This window comes from Wallemia ichthyophaga (genome assembly GCF_000400465.1).
Source record: "Wallemia ichthyophaga EXF-994 unplaced genomic scaffold scaffold26, whole genome shotgun sequence".
Lineage (NCBI taxonomy): Eukaryota > Fungi > Basidiomycota > Wallemiomycetes > Wallemiales > Wallemiaceae > Wallemia > Wallemia ichthyophaga.
Genome location: NW_008806299.1, coordinates 40,510 through 57,578, shown reverse-complemented (window position 1 = coordinate 57,578; position 17,069 = coordinate 40,510). Strand labels below are relative to the sequence as shown.

At 48.6% G+C, this 17,069-nt stretch overlaps 10 protein-coding genes across 10 annotated transcripts; 2 read left to right on the top strand and 8 right to left on the bottom strand.

Moving 5' to 3' along the window:
• Nucleotides 1–397: 397 nt before the first annotated feature.
• Nucleotides 398–1,019, bottom strand: J056_002793 (uncharacterized protein; the record flags this gene model as incomplete). Its single annotated transcript, XM_009272058.1, has 2 exons — nucleotides 398–741; nucleotides 794–1,019. The coding sequence occupies 2 exons, from the start codon at nucleotides 1,017–1,019 to the stop codon at nucleotides 398–400; spliced, it is 570 nt and encodes a 189-aa protein (XP_009270333.1).
• A 121-nt stretch (nucleotides 1,020–1,140) lies between these two features.
• J056_002792 (uncharacterized protein) lies at nucleotides 1,141–2,243 on the bottom strand (the record flags this gene model as incomplete). Its single annotated transcript, XM_009272057.1, has 5 exons — nucleotides 1,141–1,324; nucleotides 1,373–1,593; nucleotides 1,641–1,816; nucleotides 1,866–2,086; nucleotides 2,137–2,243. The coding sequence occupies 5 exons, from the start codon at nucleotides 2,241–2,243 to the stop codon at nucleotides 1,141–1,143; spliced, it is 909 nt and encodes a 302-aa protein (XP_009270332.1).
• A 114-nt stretch (nucleotides 2,244–2,357) lies between these two features.
• On the bottom strand, nucleotides 2,358–4,058 carry J056_002791 (uncharacterized protein; the record flags this gene model as incomplete). The annotated part of the gene is made up of 3 exons (XM_009272056.1): nucleotides 2,358–2,963; nucleotides 3,010–3,346; nucleotides 3,397–4,058. The coding sequence occupies 3 exons, from the start codon at nucleotides 4,056–4,058 to the stop codon at nucleotides 2,358–2,360; spliced, it is 1,605 nt and encodes a 534-aa protein (XP_009270331.1).
• Nucleotides 4,059–4,482: 424 nt separating this feature from the next.
• Nucleotides 4,483–8,189, bottom strand: J056_002790 (ISWI chromatin-remodeling complex ATPase ISW2; the record flags this gene model as incomplete). Its single annotated transcript, XM_009272055.1, has 6 exons — nucleotides 4,483–5,046; nucleotides 5,092–7,320; nucleotides 7,366–7,466; nucleotides 7,515–7,683; nucleotides 7,732–8,136; nucleotides 8,184–8,189. 6 exons carry the CDS (start codon nucleotides 8,187–8,189, stop codon nucleotides 4,483–4,485), a joined length of 3,474 nt encoding a protein of 1,157 aa, XP_009270330.1.
• A 326-nt stretch (nucleotides 8,190–8,515) lies between these two features.
• On the bottom strand, nucleotides 8,516–9,815 carry J056_002789 (tRNA-dihydrouridine(20) synthase; the record flags this gene model as incomplete). Its single annotated transcript, XM_009272054.1, has 4 exons — nucleotides 8,516–8,755; nucleotides 8,820–9,457; nucleotides 9,511–9,609; nucleotides 9,659–9,815. 4 exons carry the CDS (start codon nucleotides 9,813–9,815, stop codon nucleotides 8,516–8,518), a joined length of 1,134 nt encoding a protein of 377 aa, XP_009270329.1.
• A 165-nt stretch (nucleotides 9,816–9,980) lies between these two features.
• Nucleotides 9,981–11,089, bottom strand: J056_002788 (3-oxoacyl- reductase FabG; the record flags this gene model as incomplete). Its single annotated transcript, XM_009272053.1, has 4 exons — nucleotides 9,981–10,152; nucleotides 10,196–10,353; nucleotides 10,401–10,899; nucleotides 10,959–11,089. The coding sequence occupies 4 exons, from the start codon at nucleotides 11,087–11,089 to the stop codon at nucleotides 9,981–9,983; spliced, it is 960 nt and encodes a 319-aa protein (XP_009270328.1).
• A 194-nt stretch (nucleotides 11,090–11,283) lies between these two features.
• Nucleotides 11,284–12,665, top strand: J056_002787 (Protein NipSnap-like protein 2; the record flags this gene model as incomplete). Its single annotated transcript, XM_009272052.1, has 7 exons — nucleotides 11,284–11,652; nucleotides 11,717–11,801; nucleotides 11,848–11,893; nucleotides 11,941–12,103; nucleotides 12,150–12,359; nucleotides 12,406–12,543; nucleotides 12,597–12,665. The coding sequence occupies 7 exons, from the start codon at nucleotides 11,284–11,286 to the stop codon at nucleotides 12,663–12,665; spliced, it is 1,080 nt and encodes a 359-aa protein (XP_009270327.1).
• Nucleotides 12,666–12,860: 195 nt separating this feature from the next.
• On the bottom strand, nucleotides 12,861–14,266 carry J056_002786 (Mitogen-activated protein kinase HOG1; the record flags this gene model as incomplete). Its single annotated transcript, XM_009272051.1, has 8 exons — nucleotides 12,861–12,952; nucleotides 12,999–13,278; nucleotides 13,328–13,407; nucleotides 13,460–13,531; nucleotides 13,586–13,700; nucleotides 13,757–14,109; nucleotides 14,178–14,196; nucleotides 14,240–14,266. The coding sequence occupies 8 exons, from the start codon at nucleotides 14,264–14,266 to the stop codon at nucleotides 12,861–12,863; spliced, it is 1,038 nt and encodes a 345-aa protein (XP_009270326.1).
• Nucleotides 14,267–14,319: 53 nt separating this feature from the next.
• J056_002785 (putative proteasome subunit alpha type-5) lies at nucleotides 14,320–15,343 on the top strand (the record flags this gene model as incomplete). The annotated part of the gene is made up of 4 exons (XM_009272050.1): nucleotides 14,320–14,325; nucleotides 14,481–14,547; nucleotides 14,598–14,623; nucleotides 14,669–15,343. The coding sequence occupies 4 exons, from the start codon at nucleotides 14,320–14,322 to the stop codon at nucleotides 15,341–15,343; spliced, it is 774 nt and encodes a 257-aa protein (XP_009270325.1).
• Nucleotides 15,344–15,388: 45 nt separating this feature from the next.
• J056_002784 (uncharacterized protein) lies at nucleotides 15,389–16,621 on the bottom strand (the record flags this gene model as incomplete). The annotated part of the gene is made up of 3 exons (XM_009272049.1): nucleotides 15,389–16,091; nucleotides 16,144–16,270; nucleotides 16,558–16,621. 3 exons carry the CDS (start codon nucleotides 16,619–16,621, stop codon nucleotides 15,389–15,391), a joined length of 894 nt encoding a protein of 297 aa, XP_009270324.1.
• Between the last annotated feature and the right edge of the window lie 448 nt (nucleotides 16,622–17,069).

Genomic DNA, 17,069 nt, shown 5'->3' with positions numbered 1-17,069 from the left:
TGAAGTTAATCTGGAGGTGCTCGGTGAAATTTCTCATTCTAGAGGAACTTAAAGCCTTGCGATGAAATTGGACATCAAAGTCTTGCTTGCCAGAAGTAATCATCCATTCTCTGTAATAGTTTCGTCCTCCAAAATCAGCCGGGATAGAGGCAAACTTTTTGCAAACAAGGAACATGGTCCTCACGTCTTTCACCGATAGTTTGGGATAGACGATCCAACGGATGTCGTAAGGAAGCGCTGTGAAAATGAACTATTTGTCATTTGAAGTGTATTGGGCGTTCAAGACAAGGAATACAAATAAACATAAATGACTCACAAGTAAGAGAATCGTTTTACAAACATCTCATTCAACACCCTGCTTAATCTCTTAGAATCGGATATGAATAAATTACAACTATCAGCCCCCACCGCCACCCGCCACAGCGCCAGACGCGATGCCTGCCTGCGTATCCTTATCTATTCGTATCATAATGACTATCGCCATGAAAATTGCGGTGAGATCGAGTTGGTCGTGTCCAACAGCAAATAATCTCAAGGCGCCTGCTTTCCTGTATGAATACGACGTAGGTTCATAAGTCGCAATAATTGTATTGTTGAGCAGCTCCGTAACGACAAAGCTCATCATTGTTTTCGATCTCCTCTTTGCGACGCATTTAAGCCCACTCGGGAGAGTGAAGAAGCGCTTTGATGACCACATGGCAGACCAGAAGCTGTGACTATCTACAGCAATAGCGCGCTCGCCTAATCCATTAGCTATCAACATGATTCAAAGCGTCTCACAATACACACCCACCGATGAAGATGTCATAGTTGGTCCAGCTCAGCTTCTTCGTCATTGAAGTTGCGATAACCTGTTGCTGCGGCTCTGTACGCAACACAATCTTGCTGGACCAAATGGACATTTTCACAAAAAATATCGGTGGGGAATCCATCGCAGCAGTGAGTGAACTACCCGGGAATATCTGGAATGAGCTGCTGCCCTTATTTCTAAATGCATATATACCTTGCTCTTCTAGCATGTGGAGGATGGTTGTGGTTTTGTTGTGACCGTTTAAGACAGTGACTCTGCAGCGGTAACCAAGAAATGCATCTGATAAATTCTACAAGTCTATACCCAAATACAACACCAATCAACGCCAACTAGAGAAGTCTACGAGCAAGCAGAGATGTGCAGCCGAAGATGATAGCAGCAGTGCACCACTTCTTAATCTTGTCTTGATTAGCAGAAATTTTACGCACAGCGAGCATCGCCCTTTTGATGAATAACAATCTAGCTTTAACTTTTTTCAGTCCATGCAGGGCAATATCAGGGTAAGGAGCCAGTCTGTTATAAGCGTGTGAGTACAGCACCATAACCATATCCCATACTCACACTAAAGCGCCATCTATAACAACCACGCTCTCTAACGAGGACTGTATCGTCGCAGCAACGAGAATAGCATGCCTCCGTGAAATCTTATCTGATACGCCGCTGAGCGCGTATGGTTTGCCCCTACTCAACAAAACCTGATCCGCTAAAGTGGGGTTGATGATGTTTGCTCTCCAGTTCTCTGTTTTGCCTGAAGAATCCAAACCCTGAGGATTAGAGTAATTCTGTTGGACAGGTGAGCATTTTCAAACCACACCGCAGCTAAACCCACCGACTCAATAGTAGATTTGAGGATAGGCGTCTGGTCGGCAATATCACCCGCATCGCCGTCAATGACAAATACTTTATCGGCGGAAGGGTTTTTCCTGAAAGCATTGGCGCCATAGTGGATTGCAAACATCTGGCCGTACATGTTCACCTGCACGCCCGTCATATCAGGCCGGACGTCTGATAATGTCGTTAGCGGTGGAGTGAGGGGAACAAAGCCGGTGCGCACTAGTGGGTGTCTTGTTTTCAGGGCTAAACCAGTCTTGGACATCCGCGCGTATCGCGTTCGCAACGATAATGTCTACATTGCCGAGCAATTCAATCGCCAGGCTGAAAAAGGCTTCGACTTGTAGGTGGTCGCCGACATAGAGTTGGTGGGTACTGAGGTTAGCAATACCTTGCAATTTCTGCGCTGCCTCTGTGCTATCTACACCAACAAGCACTTTTGCACTAAAGTCACATTCATTCAGCCTGAGGGAGCTGCTGATAGACACACCCACCCGTTCTGCGCGAACATGATCGCAGCATCTGCGTCTTTAGGCGCTGTGAATACGACGCCCTTGTTTTTTACTGATTTCAACAAAGTTTGATAGTCTCCAGATGACATGGGGGTGAGAGCAGAAGCGTGTTAGTAGCCGGTAGCTATTGCTTTCAATTATCAAATTATGTCTATTCTATATTCTTTCTACATCTATGAATCTATATCTAAACAATTGCACGTCTAACTGCGAGCATAATTCGACCGTTTCCTGATTGACAGTCCATATCTGTAGAAAATAATTGGAAACGGCATCATTAGCACCCCGATACACGCGAGCAGTGTCCCACTCCAGCTGATCGACAGGCGATCAAACATCTTGATTGCGAAGAGGGGGAAAACACTACCGAACACAGACCTCACGACGGTGTTTGCAGCCAGCGCACTTGCCGCGTACAAAGTATATGCGTCTGAAATGTACGACAGGAGCGAGATGAAGCAGAGCACGACACCCGCTCCAATCGGCACGCCTGCCGCGCAAGGGGCTAACCAATGGGTCCGTCCGGCCGTCCACGCGAACCAGAACAGCCCAATCGAGAAACAGGGCCCACCAACAAGAATAGCAGGCAAAAAACGTATCTCGGGCGCTGGTCGCTCACCCGTCTCCTTCATCGTCTGCTTTGCTATTCGCATATACCGCATGTCAAAGATCAAGTTGGTGATGTACGAGATAAACAGCCCGATCGCGACAGAGCAGAACGTGAGACCAGTCTTCCACGTTGTGAAGCCGTAGCTTCCTTTAAAAACGTACGGAAACATTTCGAACGAGAGATAAAGCACACCGTAAACCTGCGAGAAGTAAGCAAACATCCCTAAGAAACTTCCTCGCACCCACCACACCAATGTAAAGAGATGTCATAATCATGATGAGCTCCTGGCTGAGCATTTTGAACGGCCGGTTGAATGCAATCGACAGCTGTTCCTTGAAAGGCGGCGAATTGAGCTCGCTGAAGGTATGATAACGATTATCATGCGTACTCTTCCGCAGCTTCACTGCCTTCTTCTTCAAAATCACCTGCGCCATTGTCTCGGGATAGGTGAGACCTACGCCGAGGAAACACACGCCGCCGAAGATCATCTGCGCCCAGTATACCCACTTGTAATCGCTAGCATAGTCGACGATGAATCCCGACGCTATTGGACCCGCTACAGGGCCAGCGAATGGGCAGAGACTGCAACAATCAGCAAATTTTCACACCCTCACTTATCCAACTCCACTCACCTGTACAGCGCCATAGGACGACCACGCCGGACCGGATCCCATAGGTCAGCGAGCACTCCACCAGATGTCACCATGCTCGCAGCAGCGCAGCAACCAGCCAGGAAGCGGCACACGAGGAGACACGCCATGTTCGGTGCGAGTGCGCAGGGTATAGTGAATATGACGAACAGAAAAAGCGAAGACATGAAGGTGACCTTCCGGCCGACGAGCTCATTCAACGGCGACCAAAAGAACGGCCCCACTATGTATCCGACGAGGAAAAGAGATACTGTGAGGATAACCACTTCCTGTGACTTACCGTACTCCTCTTCAATGAGCGAGTACGCACTAGATAAAACCGAACTAGCAAATGTCGCATTAAGGATCTGGCATCCGGAGAGGATTGTTAGATACCACTTGTAGCCGACGCTCAAGTTCTTCGGGTCATCTCGCTCATCCATCTCAACTAGAAATTTATCCCGCTCCGCCTTCTCCACTTCTTTGTCCAGCCGTTCGTGCGAACCCTTGAAGTATCCCATGCCTAGCTGCTTAGCCTCCATCTCGCTCTCCACTTGATGAGGCTCCTTTGCGTCTTTCGTATCTGCGGTCTTGTCATTACCCCGGTTATCCTTGTCTGCGTCCGTGTCGATCTCATCGACTACTATAGTGTTCGCCGAGCTCATTTGTGTGTGTTTGTGTAATGTTCTGGCTATGCAGCGATGTACTATGGCGCTCTGTTCACTCGTGCGAAAACAAGAAGCCTCAAATTTACCCGGACTCCGGCTCGATCTGAAATAGATACCCGCGGAGAATCACAGCGAACTGAGATCTAAAGATAGAATTAGTCGCGCCGAATGACGCATATTACTTAGCGTCTTTTTCAAGTTCAGCTTCATACTTTATGCATATTCATGCCATAGCCATGATGTTGGCAATTTGCGAGATGGAATATGATGGTGATAAGGTGATAAGGCAGTACGAATGTTAAATCCACAAACATGCACACTGTTACTTTCTCAAACGCGCGTCCTTGTTTCAGTCAGGCACACCAACGAGACACCCTAAATTAGGTTTTATAAATTTACAAAATGAGTCGTCGTAGCCAGCTTATTTTCCTTCCGGCGGTGGTGGAAAAGGCTGATCTGGGAATGGTACATTGGGCATGCTCATTGGAGGCAAAGAGGGGTGTGCCTGTGAATGTGCCTGTGGGTGATCGTATTGTGGAGATGCTTGCGATGCTTGCGCCTGACTATATCCTTGTGGTAGAGGCGATGGTCCAGCGAGTACAGATGGTGTCATTCCTGGTCCGATTTGAGGTGGTGTGGCTTTAGCGCGCTTGGATGAATTAGACGAAGGCGAAAGTGAGAGATTTGTACGCTTCTTATTAGTGTTGGCTATCAACTCTCCCTCCTTGTGGTCAGCTGGGTATGCCGATGGGTGGGCGTGCTTGCCCTCGTAAAGCCCTGCCTCCTTTAGTGTGAGCGAGATAAGCGTTTGGCATCTCCTCGATATCTCAGTTGGTGTTCTAGACTTAAAAAACCAGTCCATTCTAAACGCTGGATGCTCCAATATATCCCGCTTGATTTTATCGTATGTGTCGTCCGAGCTGAGGCCATGATGGGCGAGTTTGACGAGTAGGAATCTATCCTCATCTTCTGTGTATTGCTTGCCCTGTGCTTTGTCAGTGTGTCAGTCTCCACTACATCCCCCACTCACCCTTTGTTGCGGACCATAAGGAATATTCAGCATCTGCAACGGATATCTACACCCGTTGACCTTGGCCTTGATTGCGCGTGTCTTGGTGGCGACACTCTCGAGCGTTTTCTCACCCTCCTCAATACGCTGAATCATTCTCTGGTGATCTTGTAATTCTGGGTAGCGCTTCCACCATACATCCAGATACTCTTTAACTTCCTCTTCCGTCTTTCCATCTCCAACGACGCCTTTTATTCCCTTCAAGTCATTCCTACCGTGCTGCTCCATTCCTCTTACCACAGCTTGAAACTCCCTACGAGTCCAGGTTGTAAATCCTTGGTGGCTCATAGCTTCCATATCTTTAATTTCTTCTTCACTGAGCGGCGTCGCACTGTCAATATCATCCTGCTCCTTCTTTGCATCCACTTTAGCTTGCTCGACGAGCTCTGGGTTTTCTTCCGCCTTCTTAGGATCCACATGGCGCGGTATAGCTTCCCAGCCATCCTCCTTTTTCTTATAGTTGTCATCCCGTCTCGCGAGCTCGAGGAGTCTCGTTGGGAAAAAGTGGTAGTCTTGGAATTTGTGCGTTGCTGGTGGTGGCTTGTTTGAGCGAGTTCGTCCTTGAGGATTAGGTTTCATTGCACCCTTGTAGTAATCGTCGATCGAGTAATTTTGTTTACGCTCTCTCTTACCTGGTTCGATCCAAAGTGGTTGTTTTGCTTTTGGATTGACACCAGTAAAGTTAATCTCTGACTTAAAATTGTTGAGATCCTCAAGGTTGAGATCTTCATACTTGGATGCCATATTTGCCGTCTTGGACTCACCCGTCTTGATAATCTCATCAATGTCATTGTCAACTATCTCCCTTTTCTGATTGTTGATAATCTTTTCAGCACCATGTTGAATCATGTCTGTCAACTCATCCTTGCCTGCATTCTTCTGTTGTGTTTGACGACCTTGCTGAATTACAAGCTGGTCAAGACGCAACTTTTGTGCAGCACGCTCTAAAATACGCTCTTCGACTGCATCTTCTGTCACAAATCTAAACACAAACACCTGCTTCTTTTGCCCTATTCTGTGTGCTCTATCCATAGCTTGTAAATCCGCTTGAGGGTTCCAGTCACTGTCGTAAAGCACGACAATGTCAGCCGTGTTGAGCGTAATACCTAATCCACCAGCTCTAGTGGTAAGCAAGAAAATATATTTCTCCGATCCTTCCTTGTTGTATTCATCGATGGCAGAGATACGATCATCGTGAGAAGTTTGACCGTCAATTCTGCAATACTGGTAGTCTCTGAACATACAATAGTCCTCAAGAATGTCCAAAACTCTCGACATTTGAGAGAAAATGAGAACTCTGGATCCCTTCGCCTTCATTGACTTGAGGAGCTTATCGAGAATGAGCATCTTTCCAGAGTTAAATACGAGATGTTCGTCGGTTGTGTATGGTGGACCTGGCTCTGCACCATCGAAGAGATAAGGATGATTGCAGCATTTGCGCAATTGCATGACAATGTTGAGGAGTCTTGTCTTGCCCTCTTTCTTACTAGATCCCATACCATTAACCAAATCAATGTCCTTCTCGATAATACCCTTGTACCACTTCCTTTGCATGTCAGTCAAGCCTACGTACAAATTGATTTCCTTCTTTGGTAAGAGAGATTTCTCAACATCAGCTTTAACTCTACGGAGCAAGAATGGTCTCAAGACTTTGTGCAATTGCTTGACAACTTCGTCACTGTTACCACCTTCCTGGTTGTTGGTGAACCAAGCATCAAAGTCTTCCGAAGAGGAAAAGACATCCGGAAGCAAGAAATTTAGCAAAGCCCAGAGCTCCATAAGGTTATTTTGAAGAGGTGTACCGGTAATGAGAAGGCGATTGCGAGAGTTGAAAATTCTGACTATCTGCGAAAGCAAAGAGTTGGCATTTTTGATACGGTGAGCCTCATCGATGATGATGTACTCCCAACTGAGTCTCTTAATAGCTGACTTCTCACGAAGACAGATCTCATACGACGAAATGAGAACGTCGAAATCTCCAGGCAAGATATGCTCCTTGACGAGTTTCTCGCGCTCTTCCTTAGTGCCTTGAAGTACAACGACCTTGAAATCTGGGCACCACTTAGAAAACTCTCTTGCCCAGTTGTCAAGTGTTGATTTAGGTACACAGACAAGGTGGTATCCTGATATGTCTTTGAAGTGTTTGAGGAAGGCTAGGAATGATATTGTTTGAAGTGTTTTACCGAGACCCTGAGTGATTTGAGCGGAGTTTCAAGTGTATTAAACGCAACTTACCATTTCATCTGCAAGAATACCGTTGATACCATTGTGATGCAATCCAATCATCCAATTCAAACCCTGAACCTGGTAATCACGCATTGTACAATTCTGGATGACTGTGTCGTGTGTGAGGTTAGGCTAGATTTGTGACGCGTCATACTCACACGCCGGTGTCTCTGTGAAGGCAAACGGCTCATCCTCTTCATCCTGCAACAACTCCTCGTCTTCCTCCTTTTCAGTCTTTCTCCTGCTCTGATTCTTTTTTGCCTTCTTTTTCCCTGTTTGGACTTCAGACTGCTCAATCATAGCCCTGAAAGCTGGATCGCGTTCTTTCTGTATGTTCTAATGAGCACCACGCATCACTTGGCATGGAAAACTCACTCTGCGATCAATAAAGTGTTTAAATAGATCAGTCTGACCAATCAAATACGAGAAACGCTTAACAGAATCGATATTCTTGGACTTTTCAATCTCATCCTTCTTAACCTTGTGTTTGGATTTACGCGCTGGACGTTTGTTATCTTTAGCGGGTGCATGAGCGGGTGCCGGGGCGATTGACTTGATCACTTGGCCATCACTGTCGTACTCCTCGTCCAATTCCTCTTCGTCGTCATCGTCTTGGTCTTGGAGCTCATCTTTGTCCTCGTCAGCGGAAATCTGTGCGCTGTCTGCGCTATCTGCGCTACCGCCTTTCGGTGACGGCACTTTGGAGTTAATATTCGATATCGCAGCGCTGGGTGGAATCGTATCAGAGAGCATCGACTCTTCTCGTGAATTAGCTTTGTCCTGTGAATATATTAGCCCGAGCAGCCACGTCTCGTGGTGTCGCTTACTGTCATTTATATCTCAATTCACTCCAATAGTGATCGTTGGGCTGTAAGAACTGATTCGCGTTGCGGGTTGCGTGTTAAGGGCGGCCAATTTTGACTCAATTTGAGCGGGATAATTGGGATATTATGGGTGATCAGGGTTAACAGGATTAAGCAGTGGTAATGTGCCATACATCCCTTTCTCTGCCGACGTGCAGGCTGCGTAGATCTTTGTGGCCAAACAGCGTGTGCTGTCAGTAGGCGCACCAAGGAGAAACCACAAAACCCTTTTTATAATCTATAAAATGCAATTATTAAGTACAACAAATCAGTCACTTCAGACACTTAATAGCACATCAGTGCTGTCGTGCCTGTATCGCCAATCTCAAACTATCAAACATTGGCTGATCTAAGCCTTTATCCTGTGTGAGCGTAATTTTGTACGCTTCGGCCATCTGCTCGTGTGTCTTGGCCTGCGAAAGGGCCTGGTTGAGATTAGAGCGATCTTTTTTCTTGATATCGCCGTACTTTGCGAAAGGCGTGAGTTGGCCAGTGCAGAACTTGGAAGCGGGGAAGAGATGATCGAGGGCGTGTGCCTGGTGGATGGAGGCGTAAGAGGTGTATTTGATGTTTAACTGCACTAATGCTATCTCCACTCACAAGCTGCAACCAATAAGCGCCGAGTTTTACAGGGCCACCTCTATTGAAACACGAAGGATTACCTTCGGCTCCCCTGGCGATCATCACGGCATTAACCCCAGTGCGAGACATAATTTCTTGTGCGTCCTTGTGAGTGTTTCCATCGCCATTGCATATGACAGCCACATCGGGTCTCATTTTCTCGATAGCTTCGCGCACCTCCGCCAGTCTGTCGTGCTGGGCAGGCTCGCTCGGGCGCATAGACTTGGTGCGGCAGTGGATCGTGATAGCTTTGATGGGTGTGGAGCAGATGCGCTCGACGAGCTCTATAGTATCCTGCTGTGTGCCTAGCAAGCGTATCTTGCAACTAATGGATTTATGTGGGAGTGCCTCACACAGTGCATTCAGTATAGCCACCAGGTTATCCGTGTTGGTGAGCAGAGCTGCGCCCATACCGGCATGTACCGAGAAATGCTTCGGACAGCCACAATTGAGATCTATGCCTGCGACATCCCCCGCGACTGTCTGTGCCGCCTGCACAGCTAGCTGCGGAGACGATGAGCCGATTTGGTAAATAACGTGGGGGCGCTCGAGTGGGTGGGTGGACCAGATGGGCTTGTTCTCTGTGGGTTTTATATAGTCGATGACGCCTGTCGACGCTGGATGGATTGTAGTGTTAGATTGTAGCCATTAGATACGCAATCAAACTGACTATTGTACACCCGCTGCGAATCAATTATCGCTCGGTCTATCACTTCAGGCGTCCACACCAGCTTCGCGCCGTATTCGAGGCTGATGAGTCGTGTTGGCACTGCAGCGCTGTGAGATGGGGTGTGGCGCGTCGAATAGCAGCCACCCACATGCACCACTCCTAACCATTGGCGCCAAATGCAATCCATTCGCGTAGTCAACCTCCTCCAAGGGAATGCCCTCAACTTTGGTCTTCTTCGCTGGCGGTTCTTGGAGTTTTGCTGTTTTGGGTGATGGAGAGCGGGAGTGTGGTAGTACTTGAGTCATGGCTGAGCTGATACGATTCACAGCCCCGCGAATGCTCATCAAGTGGCGGTACCAAGCGCACAAAATATACACCAAGATTGCAGGGCAGTTTTTAAATAACAACAGTCTATAAAAAGTGGAAAAAACCTTTAGTCGTTCTAGCACTCCTGGCTCAGTTTTAAACAGCTAATTGAACAGCTTCCACACAACCGCAACAGCGCCAGCTGCAATGGCGGCGATGCTCAGATAGCGCTTGTACGCGTCTCTCTGCAACGCCTTTTTAAGCTTAAGACCGATAACAAATCTGCTCATAAACTGGTCGACTACCTTGCTCTTGATGGACGGGTTCGGCAGTTCCCTGTCTTGTCAGTAGGGAGAGAGTGAAAAGCACCGCTACCCACCAAAGACCGTGCTCATCAATAACCCAAGCCTGGTCGGTGGCTTCAGTTGCGGTGGCGAGGATGAACGCTTGGGTGATTGCGTGTATTGGAGCGAGCGGGATGCCCTTCAAGACCAATCTGGCGGCTTTATCGAGAATGTTAGTGTCAGCAAACCAAGGCTGTGATTGGAGGTCAATCAATGTCCATGCACCATGCACCAACCCACATTGATGCAGTTGCATCTGAATCCCTCTGCAACGCCCTGGATAGCGAGAGACTGGGACAGACTCAACACTGCAGCCTTGCTAGCCGAATAGGGCATGCCTACGGATGGCATAGCTTGGAAACTAGCCATTGAGCCAGTGAGAATCAGGCATTTCTCCGAAGCCTTGGCTGTAGTGTTTTCCCTAAAGAATCTTACTGCCAGATGCGAAGTGTAGAGCACACCGACAAAATTCACATCAATCACCTTCATATCCGGTCTCACGTTAGCCGGTACTTTAGAGCTCATGAAGTCTCCGCCAGGATTGATGCCAGCGTTAGCGCAAACAACGTCGATCCTTCCGAATTTCTCCTGAGTCTTGAAGAACAAGTCGTACAGTTCGTCGTACTTGGTTACGTTTACCGTACAAGTGAAGAGATTTCCAGCGAATCCAGTAGCTTCACATTCACTAGCGAGTGTCTTGAGTGTATCGTGATTTATATCGCCCGCTGCGACTTTAGCGCTGAAGTGCGTAGTGCATCTGTCAGCGCACTGCACGCCACGGCCACGCAGCCAACCCACCCAAGTTTGAGATACTCGAGTGTCGCCAGACGCCCGATCCCCGATGCGGCGCCTGTGATGAGCACCACCCTGTCCTTGACGCCGCGTGCGAGATCCGCGTAGCTGGAATTATATGCGTGTGCGATCTCCATTTGTGCTGCACTCGCCGTACCGAACAAGAGAGAAGTGGGCAATGCTCGGTTATTAAAATTGCAACGGCCAGTACAGCGAAATCCCAATGTGCCGCTGTGCCGCTGTGCCGTTGCTTACCCTGACACGCTGTCTACAACTGGCATGCAGATGCAGCAGCACGAACCATTCTGCAGATAAGCACGTGGCCGTAGAGATGGTTAATAGTGGGGAGCTCTACTACTTTCACAGCAATCCCAAGCCTTTGCAAACCCCCTGCAGCTATTTTGGGGCTATTTGGGCTATGCGGGAGAAATGCGGCAGAGCAGTACAAGCGCACAGAAAATCGCGCGAGGCAGTACGAATGGGAAATACTGTGCCATGGGAGGTAAATCACTCGTGCATTTCCAATTCCTCTCAGCAACTCGCTTCATCTCATACGACCAACACAATGCTCCGAGCACGCGCACACACCCACGCCCACGCACTCAGAAACGCACTTGCGGCTACGAAGCCAGCCCGCGTATCGGCAGCCCGCCTTTTCTCGAACGACGCCGGCGCGCACGACCCGCAAGGCTATCTCAACGTGAGTGCGGGGCTCCCCACGCTCGCACGCGCTTACATCCCAGTCCTTTCTCCACGGCAGCCAGACAGCGAAAGAGGAGGGCGAGAAGGCCGAGTCTGTCGGCCACAGCAGATCCGTCGGCCGCAACAAATACATACACGAGATACAGAGTGCGTGGTCGTGATGACGTCACCGCGCCTCAGCTGACACGCGCAGGGCACCACGTCAAGCCGTCCAAGGTGCACGAGTATGTAGCAGCAGTGTGCGTTATTTGGATAGCGTCCTTAGAATCCCTCTCACATAGCACAGCCAGGACTACTACCTCGCGCTCGTCGGGGATAAAGCGAACCACCTCAAACTCACAGGCAGCTGGGAGGTCAAGTACGGCGAGCAAGACACCTTCATCCACATTCTCGAATACGATGGGTTTAAGGGTTTGGATGATACACTTGCGCTCATCAGAAAGACGAATGTGAGTGGCGGGACAGAGCGATGACTCACCACTGACCTCACCACAGGCAGACGCTATATTCAATACCCGCGTCAGACCACTCATCAACCACAGGACATCAGAGTTGTCGCAGGAGTTCGCCTTCTTCCCCTCGTCCCCACCGCACTCGTCGGGAGGCATATTCGAGCTGCGCAGGTACCAGCTCAAGCCTGGCACGCTGCTGCAATGGGAGTCTTTCTGGCGTAAGGGTCTGGAAGCCAGACGTCAGTTTGTTACGGTATGTTGTTTATTTTTCATCTACCTGTCTCACATCTTCCAATCAGCCCGTCGGAGCCTGGTTCTCCCAAGTGGGCCAACTGCACAATGTCACGCACATGTGGCAGTATCCTGACTTTGAAGCGCGTAAGCGCACGCGTGAGCAGGCGTGGTCTGTCGACGGGTGGGCGTACACTGTGTCGGAGGTGTGTTTTGCTCTTTACCTAATCACCACGTGCCTTCCTAACACACCTCATAGACTGTTAAACTTTGCGATAATATGCACACTTCTGTCCTCGAACCTTTGCCATTCTCGCCTCTCAAGTAATACAAATAAATCTTCATGTATCAATATATTCATCTTTTACCAAAGTAAGACCAGAATAGAAGCCAAGGAGGGAATTGTAAGAGGGTTTAGTGGGGTGGAAAGAAAAAGTCAAAAGATAGTAAGCCTTTAAGGATAGAAAGATTAAGTTAATGCTGCAAAGTTATTGGGAAATGCTATCATGTCTGCTGTGGCTTGTTAAACGGTGAAGGACGAATCACTCGCCTGTTCTGTTCCAGGTCCGTTGGCGTTGAGGAATTGATCACCATCCTGGGAGATGTGATGGAAGTCTGACGAGAAATGTAAGCCAGCGCAAGTACGCCTACACCAACTCACCAAGGATTTCAGAGTACATCATTACTTTCCAGGTATCGATTGGCAGATCAGCATCGTTGAAGCTCCAGTCAAACTGCTCAGCAGCGACAGGCTCATCATTGGGATCGTGGTATGGTGCCAAATAAGGATGAGCCAGTGCTTGTGAAGCAGTGATCCTAGTTCGTGGATCGAACGAGAGCATCTTTTCCACCAAATCGAGCGCTAGTGGGTCGTTTGTCTTAAATTTTTCATTGAATGGAATCCTAGGCTTTTTAGGCAAGCTTTGAACGAATCGGAGTGTCTGAGAGCAAGTCTGAGTGGATAAAAAGAAAATGACTGACGCCACTCACATTCTCCGAGCAAATAGTCTGGATGACGTCGTCAGGTGGAGTGCCCAACAACTCCGTGATGATGGAAAACTGGTTGACGTCTACGACAAAGTTAATTTCACACCAAATCCACTATTCACGCGATAAACTCACGGTCTTTACCAGGAAACAGGGGCTTTCCTTCAAGCATCTCAGCGAAGATGCAGCCGGTAGACCAGATGTCGACTAGGATTGAGAGTGTTAGAGGGGAGGAGGTGTGAGCTAACAAATACGACATACCAGCAACATCGTACTTCTGCCACGTGAGCATGATCTCAGGTGCGCGATAATAGCGTGTAGAGACGTAACCAGTCATCTGAGGATCCTGAATGCGGGCTAGACCAAAGTCGCAGATCTGAGCGGGAGTGGAGCTGTTAGAGTGGAATTGTGCAGGTAAAGTCCACTACAAACCTTCAAATCGCAGTTCTCGTTGACAAGTATGTTCGATGGCTTCAGATCGCGGTGGACGACGCCCGCCGAATGAACATACTTGAGGCCTCGAAGGATTTGGTATAGGAAGTACTGGATGAATTGCTTCTCGAGAGGTCTCGCGGTGAGGAGACGGTGGAGATCAGTGCCAAGCAGCTCAGTAACAAAGTATATGTCCTCTGAAGGGCTGATAAAGATATCTGAGAGGCTAATGATGTTCTCGTGCCTGATATGCTTCAGGAGCTTCAACTCGCGATAAGTGCGCTTGCTGAGGACCGGAGTAGAGAAAGGCTTCATGATTTTCTTGATTGCAACCGGGCTCGACGTGAGCTGGTCTTTTGCCGAGCTGTTTTCGTTAGATTTGCGGGTTGAGCCGGGGCAGCAAGCCGGGAAATGAACCCACCAGACCAAACCAAAGGCGCCTAGTACGATTAGAGAGAGCTTTATTGTAATTCACGGACTCACCCATGCCCACCGGCTCCAAGTTGACATAGCGGCTTGTAATTTGGAAGAGTGTACCGAAGATGCTAGCGTTGACCTGCGAAATGTGCGTATGAGACGGCTGCGAGAATTGCCGACCAAAAACCTACGAAATCCGCCATCAATTCTTTCACGTTTTCTCACCGTTCGCTTTCAACGCCCAACACTCAACTCGAAATGGTAACCAACACAGAAAATTCACCCACGCAGCTCACACGCTGCCCAGTTCCTGACGCGCTCTGAATACGACCGCGGTGTTTCCACCTTCTCACCAGAGGGACGTCTCTATCAAGGTGAGTATGGCTGACGTGGGCTGTTTCTGTATTTCTAACCAACGGCTTAGTTGAATACGCAATTGAAGCTATAAAAGTTGGTTTTCAACCTCCAAACCAGCCCCGCTAATCCCCCTTCCAGCTTGGCTCTACTGCTGTCGGTGTAGCCACTCCTCACGGTGTCGTTCTCGGCGTTGAGAAGCGCAGCCAGTCACCTCTCCTTTTATCCACTTCTATCGAGAAAATACTCACCATCGACTCTCACATTGGCTGCGCCATGTCTGGTTTGACCGCTGATGCACGCACAATGGTCGATCACGCGCGCGTCGTAGGCCAGAACCACCGCTTTTCGTACGACGAGCCTCTTCTCGTCGAGAGCTGCTCCCAGAGCGTTTGCGACCTCGCTCTCAGATTCGGTGAAGGTGTCGATGAGCAAGACGACGACGAACAAATGATGTCACGTCCTTTCGGTGTTAGTTTGCTCCTCGCTGGTATCGACGAGCGCGGCCCTCAGCTATACCACACTGATCCTTCAGGTACTTTCATGCGCTACGACGCTAAGGCTATCGGTTCTGGTAGCGAGGCTGCTCAGTCTGAACTCCTCGATAAATACCACAAGAATCTTTCCCTAGAGGACGCTCAAGTGTTGGTCCTCGGTGTGCTCAAGCAGGTTATGGAGGAAAGGCTCGATGAGCACAACGTACAGCTCGCTCAAGTCACACAGGAAGAAAGCTTTCGTATACTGCCTATAAACCAACTCCAAAATGCAATCTCCAGGCTACCAAACCAACAACCAACACAGGAGCCCCAGCAGTGATGTATCAATTGTATAGCATTAGCAGACAAAAGAGAAGTAAGCAAATTAGTATATCCCAGTGTGATGGTAATTATGGTAGTTATGATACTGATAGTAGTCTTGGTATTGAGAGTCGTCATAATAATAACAGTCGCAATTTGCTGCGTTTAGATCTGTAAATTCGTCGTATGGTGAAACGATGGTATCTTTGAAAGAGAAAGTGTCACTGAGGAAAGGTGAGCCGAGTTCTCCTTGGTTGTTGGTATTAGTGGTGGTATAAGTGCTTGATGTGCTCTCACTCCCGGGTGTGCCTTTGGTGCCCTTGCTCCTCTCATCAGTACTGCACGTACAAGTTTCAAGAAATTTGTTAGTATCGACGGGCTGTACACTCGCGCTCCTAACTTCTTTACTGGGAACTCTGATTTGATCTGTACCCAGCGTCTGTGATCTTCTCCTGCCCGCATTGAGTGGTTTCTTCACCTCGCCTCCGTTCTTCCCTATTTTTTCGTGTCTCGCCCTGTTAGCTTTATGAGCAATCTCCCGTACGCGTTTTTGCACGCCATCTGAAAATTCCCCATCAAACTCCATCTGCGCCCGTACTCCTTGTTTTTCAAGTAGCGCCGCTTCAGCGAATTTATCCCGCACTATTTTATTCTCATTTCTCCACATATCCGACACGGACCGCGACAATTTTGACTGGTCGAGGCGGATGTTATCGCTGATTTGTATCAGGTGTCTGAATATAGTAGTTCTGTAAATTATCCATGCACTGCGCGTGTGCTACCTTAGCTGGTTGCATTTGTGGTGCCGCTTCTACTCACTTTCTCTTCTGCTTCGGTGGTGAGCCCATATTCATCCTCCTCCTCTTGCGTGTATTGTGCGCAGGCTGTATCGCTATTGGTGGCGGCGACGGCGTGCGCGGTGTACGCGGCGTCTGAGGCATACTCCCTACTCTCGAGTCAGCGTCTTTGCTGAGCTTCCTCTCGGCTGTATTCCTGCTCACTCCTTGGTGGGGTGCACGGCATCTACCACTTCTTTAGTTGTTTTGGTTTTTATTCTTCACGGAAGACTGGAAGGAATAAGTTGGTCGTTTATTTAGTTGCCCGGTATACAAAATTAACTGGCGAATCATCCGATCTCTGATCTAAGTGGGGGTCTAGCGGTAAGCAATGACGTGAGCACTGCGAATGCTATCATAAAAGCTGTAATCGAATATTCGCTACAGCCTCACCCACAGATACCGTCTCGCTTCTTGGTGCCTGCATATGCATACGTGTATGCGCGCAGGGGCCTCTTCATCGTTCGTTTGAGCCTGTGCATGGCAAGCTGTGTCCTAATAAGCACATCTAAACACCGTCTTCCTCACTGCCCTCCCACCTCTCGTCAAACCAACCACATGACGCGTGCCTGGCAAACGCTCGGACGGCCTTGGTGGGGAAAATAAACTCGCTTACGTACTTAAGTCACAAATAATAATTTTGGGGTATTTAATAAAGCGTCGGCCCTCGCAGATCTAGGTACGTCCTCGCACGTCCTTATTCGTCCTGCTGCCTGCTGCGCGCGCCTTTTTCATCCCATCTATTACGCCTCTCATCAAGCTAATTTTCTTAGAACTTTCACTCAATCATGCTGCAATTAGTATGAATTGCAATGGAGAATCAATACATGTGTGTTTGAATTGGTTTTTTGAAGCGTTGATGGATATCGTCTTGCATTTCAGGTATTTGAAAAAAGCACGTCGGTAGTG